Consider the following 18,827-nt stretch of genomic DNA (forward strand, 5'->3'; position numbering starts at 1 on the left):
AGAGGCAACAGTTAGAAATGGGAGCGTCTGTGCCCAGGGGAAAAGGTCCCCATCTGGAAAGGATCTGTCAGCTGTTCCTTAAGGCTTTTTGAGGGAGTTGTCAATGTTTCCACTACAGATGTGGAGGCACCAGCTCAACAGTGACTGCTTGTGCAGATTTTATTCCTGCAGAGCAGGAGGGCAGGAGTCAACACGAGGAGAAGACCGTGGCAGACAAACCAAGAAGAAATGAGGCTGGTACAGCAGAGAGAGGGGAAAATATTCTGGGCAGGTCAGAACATATTGCTTTTAGGCAAAAAACTGCATAGTGTGGCTGTCGTAAGATGTTATAAAATTTCAACCAACAGACTTTGTGTGAGTTCCTGAGAATGAAAACATGCAACACCAGAGAGTCTAGATAAAATTTGGGTGTGATGATCACAAGCCTAGGCATAGACTAGTTCCCTAACAGCTCATGTCTGTGTCTTTCAGCACCACTTACTGTGTTGCATTTCCTAGCATTCTTGAAACAAAGTACCACAAACTGGGTGGCTTACAGTGCATCACTCCCATCTGTAACTCCATCATCGTGTAATGTTCTTCCCGGTGTGTCTCTTTGTGTCCAAATTTCCCTCTTTGTGTTCAAATTTCCCTCTTTGTGTAAAGATATCCGGCACACTGAATTTAGGACCTACCCTAACCTATATTGACCTCATCTTAAGTTGATAACCTCTGCAAAGACCCTATTTCCAAATAAGGTCACTTTCAGAGTGTTAACCAAACTCAACAGTTCCCTGGGTGGGGGTGGAGCGTTGTTAGGGTTTGAAGCTTTTTGGAGTGCACACAATTTAATGCAGAACACTACCTAACACCTAGTTCCTCATTTGGCTAGATTATCTGAGGTCCTTTAAACATGACAGGGAGTGGGGAATGTGGTGACTCACCGACAGATTAACAGGAGAAAATCAAGTTTAATTATGTACATTCAGGGGCTCCAGGAGACTGTGGGACTCAGGACAAGTTAGGCAATTGAGGCTTATGTGCTGTGCTGTCTGAGAGAAGAAGCGGGGAGGGGTTTGGGGCTTCAAAGGGAAGGAAGGCAATTTACAGGTAGGTGAAAAAGAGCACGTGTTTGGTAAACAAATGTTTGTGGGCCATGCAGAGACAACGGACATGGACAGAGACAACAGACACGGAGAGGAATTTTAACAAACAGACTTTGCTGGGTTTCTCCCTGTCCACACTCCTAGTTCCTATTGTACTATAGTTATCTATGGCGATAACTCTCTCTCTTGAATGTGTCCTCTATCTACATTCTTTTAGGCAGTTAGGACAAAGGTCAAAGGTTCTTCCTGAGTCTTTTGGGCCTTGATTGTCTTTAGCTTGAAATAATCCGAGAGCCAAAAAACAAGTTACGGGGTGGCAAATTTTGCTCCTCTGCACTGTTCTCTTTCCTTTGCTCTATGAGGCTGATTTCACCTCACTTTGCCTATTATATTATTATTATTACTACTATTATTATTAATTGACTGTGTTGGGTCTTCATTGCTGTGCGCGGGCTTTCTCTAGTTGTGGCTCACAGGCTCTAGAGTGCAGGCTCACTAGTTGTGGCACATGGGCTTGGTTGCTTTGTGGCACGTGGGATCTTCCCAACCCAGGGATCAAACCCACGTCCCCTGCATAGGCAGGCAGATTCTTAACCACTGCACCACCAGGGAAGTCCCACTTTACCTATTATAATTAGAATGATGAGGCCTACATAGTGGTACAATGGTGCTAGCACTGCAAGGGATGGCTTCTTCCCCCACTGCTCTCTCTCACGGATTTCCCCGAGCACTGATTGAGAAAATGGACCTATTTTAATAATAACCCCTTGACTTATGCCCCAGAAATGTCTTTCCGTCGAAGGACTTAAAAGGAACCCAAAACATTTCACAGAGTACCATGTTCTGTTCTCAGTTTAATTCAGAAAATACTTATTGAGTACTTTTATATCCGGCCTTTGTGTGAGACGTCACGTATGTGTGCTGGGGGAGAATTAAAAGGATTGGGAGTTACTCATTTTGGGAAACCTGCCATTTAGTTAGGAAGAAGAGTCTGTGTGCCTCAGCTGTTGGGAAGCACTGTCAGGAAAGAGATGGTCTGTCTCACGTTGAGCACTGGGGACAGGCACACACAGAGAGGAGCTTTGGGGTGTGAGGCAGTGGGGGTGGGGAGACCCACACTGGGTAAAGAGAGAACATTATAACAAGGGCTTGAGCTGGCCTGTATTAGTGCAGAGGTGGCAGGGGCAGGGTGGGGAGGGAGAGTGGGGAGCAGGTTGTGCTGAGATACTGGAAACAGATCATTTATTTGATTTGGTTTCAAGTAAAGGCTTCGTATTCACCTGTGTAGACCTGGATTCTGGTACACTGTCCGGACTTAAGGTTCATTGACTGTGCAGGGGCTGCCAGTTGGTCTTATTTACGATGGCAGGACTTTGAGCTGAATGTGGGCGCTCCCTCTCAGGGCTCCTGGGACCTGAGGACATGCACTTGGGTCACTTAGTGAGGTTGGACAAGCCCAGGAACCCCAACTGTGCACATGCAGCCCCATTCTGAGAGTCTTGGCCTGGTTCTCGGCCCAAGTGCTGCCCCATGGAGCGCAGTGTTTGGTGAGTCTCCGTGTTGGTTTGCTGGGACTGCTTTAACCAAGTACCGCAGGCTGGGTGGCCTAAACAACTGAAATTTATTTCTCATGTTTTTGGCAGCTGGAAGTCCAAGATCAAGGTGTCGCAGGGCTGGTCACTCCTGAGGACTCTATCCTTGGAGTGCAGGTGGCTGCCTTCTTGCTGTTTCCTTGCATGATCTTTCCTCTGTGTGCTCACACGTCTGTGTCCAAATTTTCTCTTCATATAAGGACACCAGTTGGATTGGATTAGGGCCACGTCAATGGAATATTTAACTTAATCACCCCTCCAAAGGCCCTACCTCCTGAGGTACGAGGAGGTAAGGCTTCAACATACAAATTTCGGGCGAGAGATTCAATTCAGTCCATAACACTCTCTTTTCAAAGTCTCTTTGAACTTGATTTTGGACCTCTAGGGTTCAATTATGTTCTATTCTTTGTCTTTCTCTTTGACCTTTAGACTCCCTGGAGACTTGTGATCAACATGAGAGGATGGTGGGTGCTTTGCAGGAAGAGGGAATGATGTCTGCAATGCAGCCCTCAGTCCTAGCCAAGAAGAGCCCTATCCTGAGCCTCATATTTAAGGAACCTCCTACTTCTCTGTATGTGTCCTCCCCATGGGATGTGATGCTGTAGGGCCAATGGGACATGCCCCCCCTGGAGCCCGCCCCTTGCCTTCCAGTCCACACGCTGAGTGTCTAGGACCCTAGAATTACAGTGGGGGTGGGGCTGGGGGCGGAGCTTAGGTTGTCCATACTCCTGCCCATAAGGCAGTTGGTGGTATAGGAACAGAGCATGGGAGGAGAAAAGAGGTGGGGTGGAGCTGGGGATGCAGATGGGATCCTGCGGAGACCCCATGCCCGAGATAGAAGGGATGGGCCTGAGTGTCTAGGGGCCTAAGCTGATGATGCCTTTACAGTGTAACCACGCTTAACCCTTTCTGTGATCTCCCCCAACACACAAAAACATACACACACACTTGCACTGTTCTGGCCTTTTGGTCGGGCCAGAGCTATTTAGAGGTTTAAAGGTCACTGCCAAACTACAGAGTACTGTGGTGATGGAGCAGGGCAGAGCCAGGAACGTCATTTTGTTAGTACCCTGCCTGGAATATCTTTGGGGTTGGGGGGCAGTGGTCACCCCATGGATGAAGAAGTTATCACCTTCCAGGTTTGCCGCTCAGCAGTGAGGACCTGGGTCTCCCGTGTCCTTCAGAGTCTGGACACCGTTGCCCAACGCTTCAGAGTTCATCCACGGACAAACTGCTGACCGTGCGGATAGGAATTTCCCCTGGGGCAGCCGAGGTGACATCTGTTGTAACATGTTTTAATCGGCTTCGGGACCAGTGAGGCAGCTCCTCTATGATTTAGACGCAGAAAGACTATCATTTCGGACAACTGGGGTGCATTTTCCAGCTGCTGCCTAAGCCTGTGCTTCTTGAAAAGGGAGGATTCCGATCTAACAAAAAGCACGTTTTAAAAAACAATGGAAGGTGAAGGAAATGTAATCTCGAAGCCCAGAGGTATATTGTATCATTCTATTCCTAATTCTGTAGTCTCAGACATTTTGTTGCCTGGAGGGCCTGACGTTAAAGTTAAAAAAAAAATCTTGATTTGAGATTAGCCTGTGTCCTCCAGTATGTGCTGTGCAGTTAAAGGTGGCAAGGAAGGTTCTGGCTGCTGTGGCCTCGCAGGATGTCCACGGAAGCTCATCACAGGGAGGAGCTGGGCTTTGCTTTGCAGGCCAAGGAAGTCCATTTTCTCTGTTCACCCAGGGTCATCAGGCTGGGGTCCTGATTCACATTGGCCAGAGGCTCTTGAGTGGTTGATTGGACACAACAAAAACAAAAACAAAAACACTCCAGCTGATTCTTTTAAATTTAGAATAGACCTTCTAAGGGGAACAGACGTGGCAGCTGGTCAGTATACTTTTTTTCCCGTGTAAGAGATTATTGGGGAAATTAAAATACTACTAGCAAGTAGCTCAGGGGGCATCAGTTCAGTGATTAGAGTTGGATGATGAGGAATTGTGCTGCCGTGTGCCCCGTAGGGACCCACTGATGAAGCCCCCACGTTCCTGGCCAGCGCTGAGGACCCACCGACAACTCCAGCGTTTTGTCTCCACCCTTAACAGGTGACAATGAAGACTCACAAGGAATCACACAGTATTAACCTTTCAGAAGCCCTCTGGTCACTCTCATGGGAACAGTGGGTGCTGGAGGTGGAAGGGACATGAGACTACATTGTGCCTAACCCACCCTTCCTCATTACACACATGAGAAAATGAGATCCAGAGAGGTGAGGTGACTTGTCCAGAGTCACACAGCAAGCTGGCTTGAACCCCAAACTCCTGAATGCAAGTCTAGTAGTGTGGTGAGATGAGGTCGCCTGGGGGGATAAAAGGACCACATCCTTCATGTTCACACAGACCTGGGGTGAGTTCTGGCTCTGCCACCCAGTGGCAGTCATAGCAAAGACGATCAGCGTTTTCTGAGCTCAATTACTCAATGCCGGGCACTTTCTAAGTGGTTTAGAGTTCTTGCTACATTTCATGTTCACAATGACCCTGTAAAGTAGGTCCTATTATTTCCATCTTACCAAGGGGGAAACCGAGGCACAGGGTGATTAAACTAACTTACCCGTGGTCGGATAGTCGGGGTGGATGCAGGCTCCCAAACTGCAGATCCTGTGTGCTTAAGCACTATGCTCAAGTTCATGAACTTATTTGAGGAGAATTTTCCTTGTCTGTAACATAAGGTAAATAATAGCTCCTTATAGGGATGTTGACAGATTAGAAATAATGACCAAGATGTATCTCACAGCAAGTGGGCACTACATAAACAGCAGCATTTTTTGTTATTTATAATGGGTGTTGCTATTTCATTAGACCACGCTGTGTCCCCATCCTTTGCTGAGATTCTTCAAGTCCCCTGGTCTGGTGGTTCTCAATGAGTGCACCCGGATTAGCAGCAGGAACACCTGGGAACTTGTTAGAAATATAAATTCTCAGGCCCCACCCCCGACCTACTAGATCAGAGCTTGCGGGGGTCCGGGGTGCAGGGGGTGAGGGGAGGCGGCAGTCTATTTACTGAGCGAGCCCTCTAGGTAATTTCGAGGCACACTAAAGCTTGAGACCTTTGCTACCCTGTCTTACCACTAATATCTTTACAAATGATTTCTCGTGGTGACTAATTAGCTGTGTCCTAAGTTGGCGCATCTTATCTTCAATGTCAGACAGCTCCTTTCCCCAGCTTGTGGCTTCCATCCTATTTTTCCATCTCATGTTGCATTTTTCTGTCTTGTGGGGACCTGCTCACAGAAAGATTTGAGCCAGCAATGGGGTCTTTGCGCATTGTCCTTCCCAGTTCCATGTGCTGGGAAAAGATGCAGAGCCCCGGGCAGGTTGAGGATTCAGGAGACCTGTGGTCCACCTCCAGCTGGGCTAAGAGTTCCTAGTTCTGTCAGTTTCAGCGTCTTTGAGTTCTAATTTTCCCACGTGTAAATGGAGAGCTGTTAAAAGCCAGCTGCCCTTTTTAATGTCAAAGTTTGATTTTGAAATAATAAATATGAAAGCTCTTGGAAAAATGTCAAATATTTATTGCAAAGTAAAGTGTTACTGATGCAATCTTTTTTTTTTTTCTTTCTCTTGGTAGATATTTTAAGATTCAGAAGTGCTTCATTTTTGGCTCCTTCTCTCCCTTTCTTTACAACAAATTCTTCCTCCTCGTCTGGTGGGGGCGTGGCCAGATGTGCTCCTGGGTTATTCCGCCTGGACACGTTTGTTGCCGTGTGTCTGTGAGTATAGGCATCTCAGGTACCGGGTTGGGATGTGCATGTTGGGCTGTTTGATCACCTTTTGCTCACCAGCTACACTTGGCCATTTCATTTTCATTCACTGAATGATGTCTGATCACCATTTACCTTAACTAAGAAAATCTGAACGTGTTCCACAGGAAGCTGGCCACACCCAAGTGTGATGGGCTTTTGGGATCACTGAGAAATGCATCCTGGCCTCAGATATTCCTGTTCTTATCATGTGACCACTGAAGATGAATTTCTTTTATTTGAGGCATTGCTTCTCCCTCAAACACCTCGGCAAACTTGACCATTAAATCTTAGTTGCATCTGACATTGTTCCTTAGGACAAACTAATGGCAGTAGACTTGCTGGCCCAGAGCTCAGATCTTTTATAAGGTACTTTCCTGAAAACCTCATTTACCTGCCCCCACTAGGAGATGCCCCTGTCTCTTTCATCACCCTGCCACCAGCATCAGAAGCTCCCTTTATAAAAAAGAAGTACCAATTTGATAGTCACAAATTGGTTTAATTTACTTTTTTAAAAAATTGCTAATAAGGATTTTTCCTTCTAAGTTTACCTGCTATTCATACTCCCTTTTCTTTGTCTGTGTTAGTTTTGTTCTTATTGATTTTTAAAGTTCATTCTACAGATGAAACTTATGACTCCTTAGTCATATCAGCTGCAAATATCTTCCTCAGCATGTTGGTTGCTTTTTGTTTTGTTACGATTTTTTTAATAATTATAATAAGGACTTTAGTGAAATCCAGTCATCTTTGACTTTGTAATTTCTTTCATTATTTTTTCTTAGAAAGCCACTCCTAGCCCTTAAAACTGTTAACGTTGGCCTACATTTCACTAGGGGGCTGGAGAGGGTTTTTTTCCCCTGGGCTGTTTTCTCTGCATCTTACTGTGGTGCTGGGGTGAGATCAGGCTTGGTCACACGTGTGTCATCTCCCCTGCAGGTTCCTCACCTTGCTGGGCCTCGCCCTTCCTCTGGCTGGAACTGTCTACGTGGCAGCCACCGGGTCGAGGTCAGCCCACAAGGCATTACCTGCACACGAGGTGCATTCGGCCACTTACGGGAGTCTACCTTTGAGGGAGCCGGCAAGGAGCGAGCCAAGAAACAGAATCCGACGGATGGGTTGCCTGGCCCATCTCTCTCTGTCAGGAACCCCGAGCAGAGGAAAAAGTAGGCATTTTAACAAACCAAGACCACCTATGAGAGGTGACTTAGATGACGATGCTGTTAGAAAATAATCCCTGCAGGGCTAGGGTCTAGTGATGCCTGACAGCTTCTAAAAGCTGGTGTGGAGGTTGGGTCTCTGCTCTTCACAGTTCAGTCTTTGTTTACCATCAGTGTGTTCAGGCGAGATCGCTGAAAATGCCGCTTTCTGTCTTGGGTACAATTCTCCAGTGTGTCTTTGTGTGACTCAAAGTCTAGGTCAGAACAGAGATTGGGTTTCACTGTGGTAATCCTCTAAGGGACCCTTCCGTGAGCACGATGTCTATTTTCAGTGTCACAGCTACAGAGATGACTCACAGAACCTTCCTGGCATCACCGAGATAAACGATTTACATATAAGCTGAAGCCAGGGGAGCGAGTGTGCAACACGAGGGGATTACGACGGAAAAGGACAACCCAGCACAGCACAGTGAGAACCTGCGTAGGGATAAGTCACACCAGATTGTGTTTTAGTTAAAAATCAAGAGTGTTACCTTTATTTTCACCTGCCTATATGGCAAGGCAAACACACACACACACACACACACACACACACACACGTTCTGAAACAAGAATAGCTTCACATACAAGTATTTTTAGAGGATGTGGAATAATTTTTGGCAAAGCCCCTTAGGCCCACACAATTGTTCTTCCTTTACTCCAATGAGAGGGATAGAAACAGAACCAAATTTCAATGAATGGACCAGAAGAATATGAATATGCAAGTAACTGCAGGGAGTACCACCAGCGTGGAAGGCACAGTGATGACTTTATCCGATCCTATTTGGATCTTCAGGCAAAAACAAAAACGGCAGCAACACAACCAAAAACCCCAACAATGAGGAAAACAGCAGAAAGCACGTTTGTGTAAAGATGATATAATATAAGCACTGGGCAACCTCCTCCCCACATCAGAAGGCCTCGGAAATGTTTATCGTTAGGCTTCTGCAAACGTCAATCCCTCTGCCCTATAATTTCTACACTTGGGCCCTAGTATTGCCCTCTGGGGCCTCAGAAAATAAATCTACTTACTCTCTTGTGTCTATTACAGCCCTGTCAGATGTTGAGGATGCTTTCAATGGCCTTCCCCAAGCCTCAGACCCCTCCATTATTTCTTACCTGACGTGGTTCAAGAACTTTCTCTGGTTTCCGGTTGCCATGTAGAAGGTTCCAGGGTGGGCCTGGCAGAAAGAGCACATGCTTAGCAATCTCCAGTCAAATGCACCTTGGTTTCTAACTCTGCCCTTGTTCAGGTTGTTTGACTCTAGGAACCTCCGTTTTCATATGTGTAAAATGGGGACATATAATGGGATTTGTTGAAGGAATTCAGTGAGATATGTACTCACCTCCTCCTAATTTGTTGCTCTTTTCCTTGTTCTCTCAGTTAAACCAGGAGAGGGAGGAAAGGGTAGGGGCTGTAACTGGTCAAGATCTCTTGCTACACTGACCTTGCTGAGGTCAGCAGGGTCCCAGGGACCTACCACATGCTTCTCATTGTCACCTTGAGGGTGAGCCTGCAGTCACCAAAATTCACCATTGCTTACCATCCAGGTGAAATGCTAACCCACAGAGCCTGCATTTTAAGGCCAGACCACGGGCAGACACACCTGATGTGGTGCCAGGAATCAGTCCCTGAAACTTTAGGTTCTTCACCCAAAGTAAGACTCTGCCCAGGAATTCCCTGGTGGTCCAGTAGTTAGGACTCCAAGCTTCAACTTCGGGGTCACAGGTTCGATCCCTGGTCAGGGAACTAAGATCCTTTCTCAGCAGCTACATTTAACTGTGGTCTCAAAATTGGAGGTTTCCATGTTCCATTGCTATAGCAATTTTCTAATATTTAATACCATCAGAGTAAAATATCACATTCCTGAATGTTTGGAAATAATCAAGGTGGAGAGACCCTTAGGTTCAGCATTTTTTTCCTCTCCACTTATACACTCTCCAGGAAATCAAATCAACATAAGACCACTGTGTCTTCTAGAAGTTTAGAGCTGAATAGGGTATTTCAGTTTCCTAGTTCCTTTTTTTTTTTCATATTATACACCATTTATTGACAAAATTATTTTCCCAAGATAGCATAAGGAAGAAACTAAGCCATATTTCACTTTAACTCCATATTCTCTGGTTTTAATAATCTACCTTTCAGAGACAAGGAGGTAATTCTGGATGATGTTAAAAATCAGAGATTTGAATTTATTTACTGTTTATATATATTTTTTTTTTGGGGGGGTACACCAGGTTCAAGTTTCCTAGTTCTTTATCCTCCAAATAGTCATTGCATTTGCTTAGAGTGGTTTCCTGTTATGTGAGCCTGTTCTTTACTATTTAGATGAGAAAAATAGAAGCGAATGTTTAAGAACATCTTCATGAAGTAAATAGCTGTGGATTTCGGCCCCAGGGCTCTTACTCTATGGTCTGTTGCTTAAAGTGCGCTCACAGTAATAATCACTGAGAAAATCCAGAAATTCAGAGCACTGTCACACCCACGGTTCTCAAACTTGGGTGAGCACAAGAGTCACCTGGAAGGCTCGTTACAACACAGATTCCCAGGCCCTGCCCCCTAAGAGTCTGATTCAGTAGGTCTAGGGCGGAGCCTAGGACTGTGCATTTCTAACAAGTTCCCAGGTGACGTGGAAGCTGCTGGTCCAGGGACCCCCACTTAGGAAGCCACAGGCGTTGTTGTCCCGATCCTCCCTCTGCTCCTGTGGTTCATGACACTTTGCATTTACAGAGAAGTGAAGCGGGACTCAAAGAGACTGTCTTCTCTATAGACCAGTTGTTTTCAGACAGTCTGATAGCTACTGCTAGTTAAGTTCACCCCCAAGTAGAATTTAGATGAAAAAAATAATAATGATAGCAAAATGTACTCAGTGCTTGCTTGCCAAGTTAGGCATCGGGCCAGATACTTGACAAATATTGTTCTTGAATCCTCACAAGAGCCCTGCCAAAAAATGTGCTCGGTTTAAAAGTGAGGAAAGAGGTTCAGAGAGGTAAAGGAATTGGCAGAACTGGGCAAAGCCCGTGACACTCCTTTGCAGCTTGTGGCTTCTCGGGTAACTAAGGGGAGTCAGGACACGAGGCCCAGGACACGAGGCCCAGGACACTGCTGGTTGTGCTGGGAGAGTGCCAATTCTTGGGGAGTGAAAATTCCTCTAAATGGAAGGGAGAGCTTCGTGCTTCCAGGCACGTCGCCTTGAGCGGGACGCCAAAGGAGAAACTCATCTTTACAGCTGGAACCTCAAAATGCAGGTTAATTACACTCTTCCATTTAAGATATTGATTTTGATTTCCAGAGCTTGGTTATAAGCCAGATCTCGATTGTAAGTTTCAATTCTGCAAGGACTCCTTGTGCCCACGATGTTTAAGGTAACCGGCTACGTCCTGGAGAATAAACGAGTCTCTTGGAGCCAGCTTGAGTTTTGGAGGCTCCCATTTCACAATTCCAGACACTTAACTGGCTCTCAGGATGAGCCGAATTAGATTTGTTTTAAATTAAAGGGAATAAATTAAATAGAAGGAATTCACCATTCTTAAAGCAATAGGGAGGTAGTAGCTGTGACACTATCATATTTGTTTCATGATAATCCCATGATTATAAGATTTACTTTGATTCCCATTTTGCAGATGTGGAAATTTAGGCACAGAGAAGTTAATACACTTGCCAGAGGTCACAGAGCTAATATGTGACCGCTAGATTCAGAGCCAGGGATGTCCAACTACCTGTAAGGCCTGCACCCTTAGCTGCTGCTCCACTTGCCTCTCTGTTTTCATACCTCAACAGGTACGGATGTTGTTGGCAAGTGATTCATTCTTGGGAGAGCATGAGGGATGCCATTTCAAGTGGAATGCCGACATTATAGCACAAGTGTGTGTGTGTGTGTGTTTTCTTATTTATTTTTGGCTGCTTTGGGTCTTTGTTGCTGTGCACAGCTTTCTCTAGTTGTGGTTTCTCTTGCTGTGGATCACGGGTTCTAGGCACTCTGGCTTCAGTAGTTGCAGTACTTGGGCTCAGTAGTTATGGCACACAGGCTTAATTGCTCTGAGGCATGTGGCATCTTCCCGGACCAGGGATCGAACCTGTGTCCTCTGCATTGGCAGGCCGATTCTTAACCACTGCACCACCAGGGAAGTCTCAGCATGTGGTTTCTTAATAATGTCTATTTCCCTTCCCCCAACCCTCTGTAAAATAGGACTGGGCGGTGGCAGTGGCAGGTGTTGGCATTCTTGGGGACTGAGCTTGGGGAGCATATTCTGTACGAGAGAGTGGGGGCACCAATCTCAGGTCAAGAATGTTAGGAAAAGTCAAGGTTCATAGGGGAGGGAGGCCAAGTCCAAAGGTCCACAGATAGATCAAGAGGGGACCACGGAGAAGTGAGTTGAGCTCCCAGGGTCACAGGGAGGGAGCATCCGGGTGGCGGCCGGGATCACTGGTTTGAGTGTTTTGCCTCTTGCCTGTGGGGCAGCGTGTGGACTGGTCTGGCTTTCAGGGTGGACAGTAACACCTTTCCTCCTGCCAAGGATTTCTAGGAGCCGTGGACCGTGTGCTGAAATGCTTTTCTTGGCAGAAGACTGTGCCGACCCTCTGGACCACAGAGATGCCGGGAAGCACGTGCTCTGCCCTGAATGGCCTCCGGGTTTTGAGCCTCCTCTGGATCATGTCGGGGCACACCGGTCAGATGACCACGTGGCTGTCTTTGGGTGCGGAAAACTGAGGAAGCTTTAGGAGCAGTCGGGGAAGAGAAGAGCTTCTGTGTAGGGGGATCACATTCGGCCAAAGGGCAGGAGGCTGAAGCTTTCCCCTTGGGCTGGCTTCCTTTCGTTTTAAAGACACAGCCATGAACTCTCATAAATGAGTTTTCCAGGCCAGCGTCCAGTGGTTGCATTACCTCCTCTTGGGTGTAAATCAGGCACCTGGTTACCAGGTGAATAGTGATAGCTGAGTATTGTATTTTCAGCAAAGCCCTGGTTACGGTTAGCTACCTCAGCCGCTATCTCTGTTTTTTTTTTAACTTTTTATTTTATATTGGAGTATAGTTGAATGAACTATTTTTGTTGTTGTTGTTGTTTTGTTTGTTTTTCACCCTCCCTTATTCCCAATCCAAGTTCTCCTCTTAAATGAATTACGGGGATGAATAAAACCCTCTCAATACAATTGAAAGCTAAAGGTGTTCTTGTTTTTTATGAAAAGATAAGTCACATGATTTTCTTCTGTTAAATAAAAAGACATTGCTTTTTATGTCTGTTACAGATAATGTGCTTGAATGGAAAGCCAGAGTGCTTAGAAACCCACTGTACCTTTGCTCCTGGAGTGGCCCTTTCTATCTTGGGGCTGACACATTTTTCCTGATCAGGTAAACACTGTGTTTTCTCTGCAGTTCTGCGGTTGTGCTCGTGGCTGCGTGTTTGGGGGTGTGTGGATATGGATGTGTGGCCGTTCTCACTCTAGTGAGACAAATTGAACAGCTCATGTTAACCCACCTTGGCCTTTGCTTCTGTGCGTCTCTGGACATCACTGTTGTCACCGGTTCCTCTCTTTTGTATCTTCAGTTTATTAAATGGTTTGGTATGGCTCTCTAAAATGGGCGTTTTACCAAAGGTGATTTTATTTATCAAAATTGTTTATTTTAGTGGTTCGCAAATTCTGGCTCATGGTGTGATGCAAATTCAAGATCCAGTTGCCAGTTCTCACTACACCGAAATGTGAAGAAATAAGAAAATTGTGTGATATTACATAAAGCTATAGTTATTTAAATTAACTACTAAGAGGTAGATTTTCTTACATATCTGAAAAATGTCAGGCACTGTGTAAAGTCCTTTGCAGCATCACCACATTCAATCCTCATAATGTTCCTATATAGTAGGGACAACTGTTATAATAAAATCCCCAGTTTTTTTGTTCGTTTTTTGGTTGAAGTGAAATTCACATCACATACAATTAACCACTTAAAGTGAATGATTCAGTGGGATTTAGCATGTTCACAATGTTGTACAACCACCACTTCTACCTATTTTCATCATCCCCAAAGGAAACCTCATACCTGTTAAGCAGTTTCTCCCCAGTCCCCCTACTTCCAGTTTTTAGAAATCTGCCCTCTGTAACTGTGGGTTTACCCGCTCTAGATATTTCATATACATGGATCACACAATAGGTAGCCTTTTGTGCCTGGCTTCTTTCACTTAACGTGATGTTTTTGAAGTTCACCTATGTTGTAACACAAGAGTAGTACTTCACTCCTTTTCATGGGTGAGTGATATTCCTTGTATGGCTAGACCACAAAATCTTCATCTTAAAGGTAAGAAAATCGAGACTGAAGGAGATAGTCTTGGTGGACCGGTTGTCTAAACCCAGGGAATCTGACTCCAGAGTCCGTGTTCTAGCCACTGTGCTGGCCTGCCTCTACCTCTTTTGGGTTGAATATCCCTTCCTTCATAGGGACATGGTGATGGTGGATGGCAGCTGTTTTTATTAAATGTTAAGCATTCATCCATCCAACCACGTTCTATCGAATCCCTATTTGCCAGAAATTGTTCTAGGCCCTGAGGATACATCAATGGGTAAAACAAACAAGGGCTTCTCATGGAGCTCCCATTAATATATGTGTGTGTGCGCACGTGTGTGTGTGCACGCATGTGCATGCAAACTTGTGACTGGCAATAAGCGAATAAACAAGAAACAATCTGATAGTAATAAATATCAGGAAAGAAATAGAACAGGGGGTCGTAGCTGTTTAGACTAGGTCAGAGAAGGCTTGTCTGATGAGGGGCTATTCGATCTGAGACCCACATGGCAAGAAGGAGGGAAAATCAGGACGAGACAGTTTCAGGCAGAGGGTGCAACTAGTACCAAAGTCTAAGGCAAGAGAGAGTGAGCCTTAAAGGAGCAGAAGACTGAAGCATAGTAAAGTTGGAGAAGAGTGTGAGGAGATGAAGACAGGAGAGACAGGCAGGGCTGGACCATGTAGGACCATATAGCGACACTAAGGAGTTTAGACATGGGTCTTGGTGGATGGGGGAGTTGCTGAGTTGCTTTAAGTTGGAAAGTGATATGATCTGATGTTTTATAAGCAATCACTCTGGCTCCTGTGTTAATAGACCTAAGAAGGGTAGGAACAGAGGCAATGAGGTCAATCAGGTGACTTTTGCCATATTTCATATGAGAAATGATAAGGCTAGGACTGCAGTGGTGGAGGCTATAATAGACAGACAAGGTCATGTTCAAGGTATGTCTTAGAGGTAGAATTGTTAGAACCTCCTGATGGGTTGGATGTGAAGTGTGGGAAAAAGAGATGTGTTGAGGATGATTTCTGGTTCTGGCTTTAGTAACTGAGTATGTGGTGATGGTATTCACTGAGACAGAGGAGATTGGAGGAGCAGGGTTTGGAGTGGAAATAAAGTTTTCTTTTTTGGAAGAGTTAAAGTGAAGAGACCTTTTAGACATCCACGTAGAGATGGTAAGTAAGCAGTTGGCTATGCAAGTCTGGAGCTAGAAATCTCGGCGTTCTTGGGATCCAGGCAGCATTTAAAGCCATAGCACTGAATCAGATCACGCTGGGAGGAGACTGGAATGACAGATCAGGGCTGAATCCTAGGACCTCTAGTATCTCAACCTGTAGAAGCTGGGAAGAAGGGGAGGAGCCCCAGAGGAGTCTGAGAATGAGTGACCTGTGATATGGGAGGACAAGTTAGACACCTCAGGGACCAGGAAACCAAGAGAAGAAAGCAGTTCAAGAAGGAAGGGTGTAGTCAATGGGGCTGACGCTGGGGGAGTGGAGTATGCAAAGAAGTGATCTTTGCATTTGGCAACATGAAGGTCTTCTGGTGACTTTGTCCACACTGAATCCATGGAGTGATGGAAATGGAAGCCTCACTGGAACGGGGTGAGGATGGGAGGATGTGGAGACACTGACTGGGAAGAGGAGCGAGATGGTTAATGGGGGTGAGAGAAGTCATTAAAGAGAGGAGATTCAAGAACATATCCATACAGGATACTGGGGATGACTGGAAGGCACAAACTGATGGGTGCTGGAGAGGTTGGTGTTGGCCAAACAACGGAGCCATCTTCTGCTAGTGCCTCATTAGAACAACTTTTTCTTACAAGTCCATGAATTTAAAAAGTGTATGAGCCATTGGATTAAGAGAGAACTAGCTCCCAAACAGGGATGACTAATAACCGTCTCTTTTCTGCAATACTTACTTCTCTGCTGCCCTGGTGGCTTGCTCCCTCTCCTCCTTCAGGTTTTTACTCAAAAATCACCTGTTCACAGTAGGCTTTCCTGGTCCTCTCTATTTTATTTTATATATTTTTTTAATTTTTAAAAATATACAGTTTTTAAAGGTGACCTTGCATTTACAGTTATTACAAAGTATGGGCTATATTCTTCATGTGGTACAGTACATCCTTGAGCCTATCTTACACCCAGTAGTTTGTACCCACCCTCCCCCACTCCGTTTTGCCCCTCCCCACTCTCCGCACTGGTAACCACTAGTTTGTTCTCTGTATCTGCGAGGCTGCTTCTTTTTTGTTACATTTGCTAGTTTCTTGTATATTTTAGATTCCGCATATAAGACTTCATGTTTCCTGATTTATTGTTTTTTTTCATCTAACAGACTACAGATGCCACTTTATATATTTATGTATTGATTATCTGTCTCCACTGGAACATAGGCAGGATTTTTTTTTCTTTTTGGGTACTGCTATCACCAGTGCCTAAAGCAGTGAGGACTTAACTGTTTTATAACTCTGGTGTGGTAGGTTCTTGGGGTAATGCAGACGAAGTAGGGTATAGAATGAGCTGAGACCTCGCCACTAGAGCAGTAGCTCCTGCTAAGAGGCGGCCAGGGTGACAAGAGAGAGTAGCCCAGACAGGCAAGGGGTAGAGTCCACTGTCTGAAGCAAACAAGGCCATGATATGGGGACCATTGGGCACCAGATGTTTCAAGAGGGCATAGCTGGGTCTAACCAGGGAGTTGAAGTCCAAGTGCAGGGTGGGAGGCTCTGGAGGGTGGGTGGGGAGGTCCATCCAGGGGACAGCAGTTCAAAGACCAGAACTCTGTCTCCTGCAAGGAGACTAGTAAGAGCAAGGCAAAAAGAAGACTCCATATGCTGGCTGGGACTGGGGAGGGGAGCTGGGAGGACAGACCGGGGCAGCTGGAACCAAAGCCAAGCTCAAGCTGGAGACTTGCCATGAGGGGGAAGAATGAGGGGCACGAAAGGCCACTGGTCATTCCAGGCCATCAGTGGGAATCAGAGAGCAGAGAGCCGTTGGGTCAGCCCTGAGATATCCAAAACACAGGCCAATGCTACTGAGATTCCAGATGTCCAAGAAAACTACAAATAAGCACCCTTTTTATCATCAAGACGACATACCTGACACAGGGCTCAGTCTGGGGTCCAGGGAGCGCTGTGCCTTTCTCAGTGCTTCTCAGAATATGGTCTCAACGTAGTTGCAGCAGCAGTGTCTGGAAGCCTGACAGAAATGCAGATTCTCGGGCCCCACCCCAGGTCCACTGAATCAGGCTCTCTGGCTGTAACAATGCTGTTGCCCGCTGATGTCTGAGAACCACTGTGCCAGCCTCGGCGTGAGGAGCTGAGGGTGGCAGAGAGTGGGAGCCAGCAGATCCTGACAGTGCAAGAGACCAAGATGAACGTTTCTTTTTTCTTTATTCCTGTTTGCTTCTGTTTCTCATTGCCAGTCTCTGTAACTTTTTTCTTTTTCCCCTTCCAGTGTTTATTTTATTAGTTTAGAAAGTCCACACAGTCTTTTTATTTATTTATTTATTTATTTATTTATTTACTAGCTGCATTGGATCTTTGTTGCTGCGTGTGGGCTTTCTCTAGTTGAAGCGAACGCGGGCTACTCTTCGTTGTGGTGCATGGGTTTCTTCTCAGTGAAGTGGCTTCTCTTGTTGCAGACCACAGGCTCTAGGCGCGTGGGCTTCAGTAGTTGCAGCACATGTGCTCAGTAGTTGTGGCTCGCCAGCTCTAGAGTGCAGGCTCAGTAGTTGCTCCGAAGCATGTGGGATCTTTCCGGACCAGGGCTTGAACTCGTGTCCCCTACATTGGCAGGCAGATTCTTAACCACTGCGCCACTAGGGAAGTCCCCACATAGTCTTTTTATTTATTTATTTATTTATTTTGAGAACTTTTATTGAGATACAGTTAATAGACAATAAACAGCATATATTTAGAGTGTACAGTTTGGTATCCCAATCTCCAAATTCATTCCCCTCCAACCCTCCCCGCTTTCCCCACCTGGTGTCCATGTGTTTGTTCTCTACACCCGTGTCTCTATTTCTGCCTTGCATTTCCTCTTTCATAGTTGTTAGCATTTGCCTTATGTATTGAGGTGCTCCTATATTGGGTGCATATATATTTATAATTGTTATCTCCTCTTCTTGGATGGATCCCTTGATCTTTATGTAATGTCCTTTCTTGTCTCTTGTAACATTTTTTATTTTAAAGTCTATTTTATCTGATATGAATATTGCTACTCCAGCTTTCTTTTGGTTTTCATTTGCGTGGAATATCTTTTTCCATCCCCTCACTTTCCGTCTGTATATGTCCCTAGGTCTGAAGTGGGTCTCTTGGAGACAGCATGTATATGGGTCTTGTTTTTGTATCCATTCAGCCAGTCTGTGTCTGTTGGTTGGTACATTTAGTCCATTTACATTCAAGGTAATTATCAATATGTATGTTCCTAGTACCATTTTCTTAATTGTTTTGTTGTTGTTTTTGTAGGTCCTTTTCTTCTCATGTTTCCTGCTTAGAGAAGTTCCTTTAGCATTTGTTGTAAGGCTGGTTTGGTGGTGCTGAATTCTCTTAGCTGTTGCTTGTCTGTAAAGCTTTTGATTTCTCCCTAAAATCTGAATGAGATCCTTGCTGGGTAGAGTCTTCTTGGTTGTAGGTTCTTCACTTTCATCACTTGAAATACATCATGCCACTCCCTTCTGGCTTGCAGAGTTTCTGCTGAGAAATCAGCTGTTAACCTTATGGAAGTTCCCTTGTATGCTATTTGTCGTTTTTCCCTTGTTGCTTTTAATAACATTTCTCTGTCTTTAATTTTTGTCAACTTGACTACTATATGTCTTGGCATGTTTCTCCTTGGATTTATCCTGCCTGGGACTCTCTGCACTTCCTGGACTTGGGTAGCTATTTCCTTTT

The 18,827-nt window shown here is 45.4% G+C and overlaps 1 protein-coding gene across 1 annotated transcript in view; it reads left to right on the forward strand.

Annotated features, from left to right (window-relative positions):
* The window catches only part of LOC130830936 (O-acyltransferase like protein-like), a 62,177-nt gene that overhangs the window by 20,028 nt on the left and 23,322 nt on the right, over positions 1-18,827 (forward strand). Inside the window, 4 exon segments of the mRNA XM_057698217.1 lie at positions 6,299-6,440; positions 7,407-7,633; positions 12,185-12,364; positions 12,915-13,017. Coding sequence (XP_057554200.1) covers positions 6,299-6,440; positions 7,407-7,633; positions 12,185-12,364; positions 12,915-13,017 — 652 coding nt within the window.

The sequence above is a fragment of the Hippopotamus amphibius genome, chromosome 11 (genome assembly GCF_030028045.1).
Source record: "Hippopotamus amphibius kiboko isolate mHipAmp2 chromosome 11, mHipAmp2.hap2, whole genome shotgun sequence".
NCBI classification, from domain to species: domain Eukaryota; kingdom Metazoa; phylum Chordata; class Mammalia; order Artiodactyla; family Hippopotamidae; genus Hippopotamus; species Hippopotamus amphibius.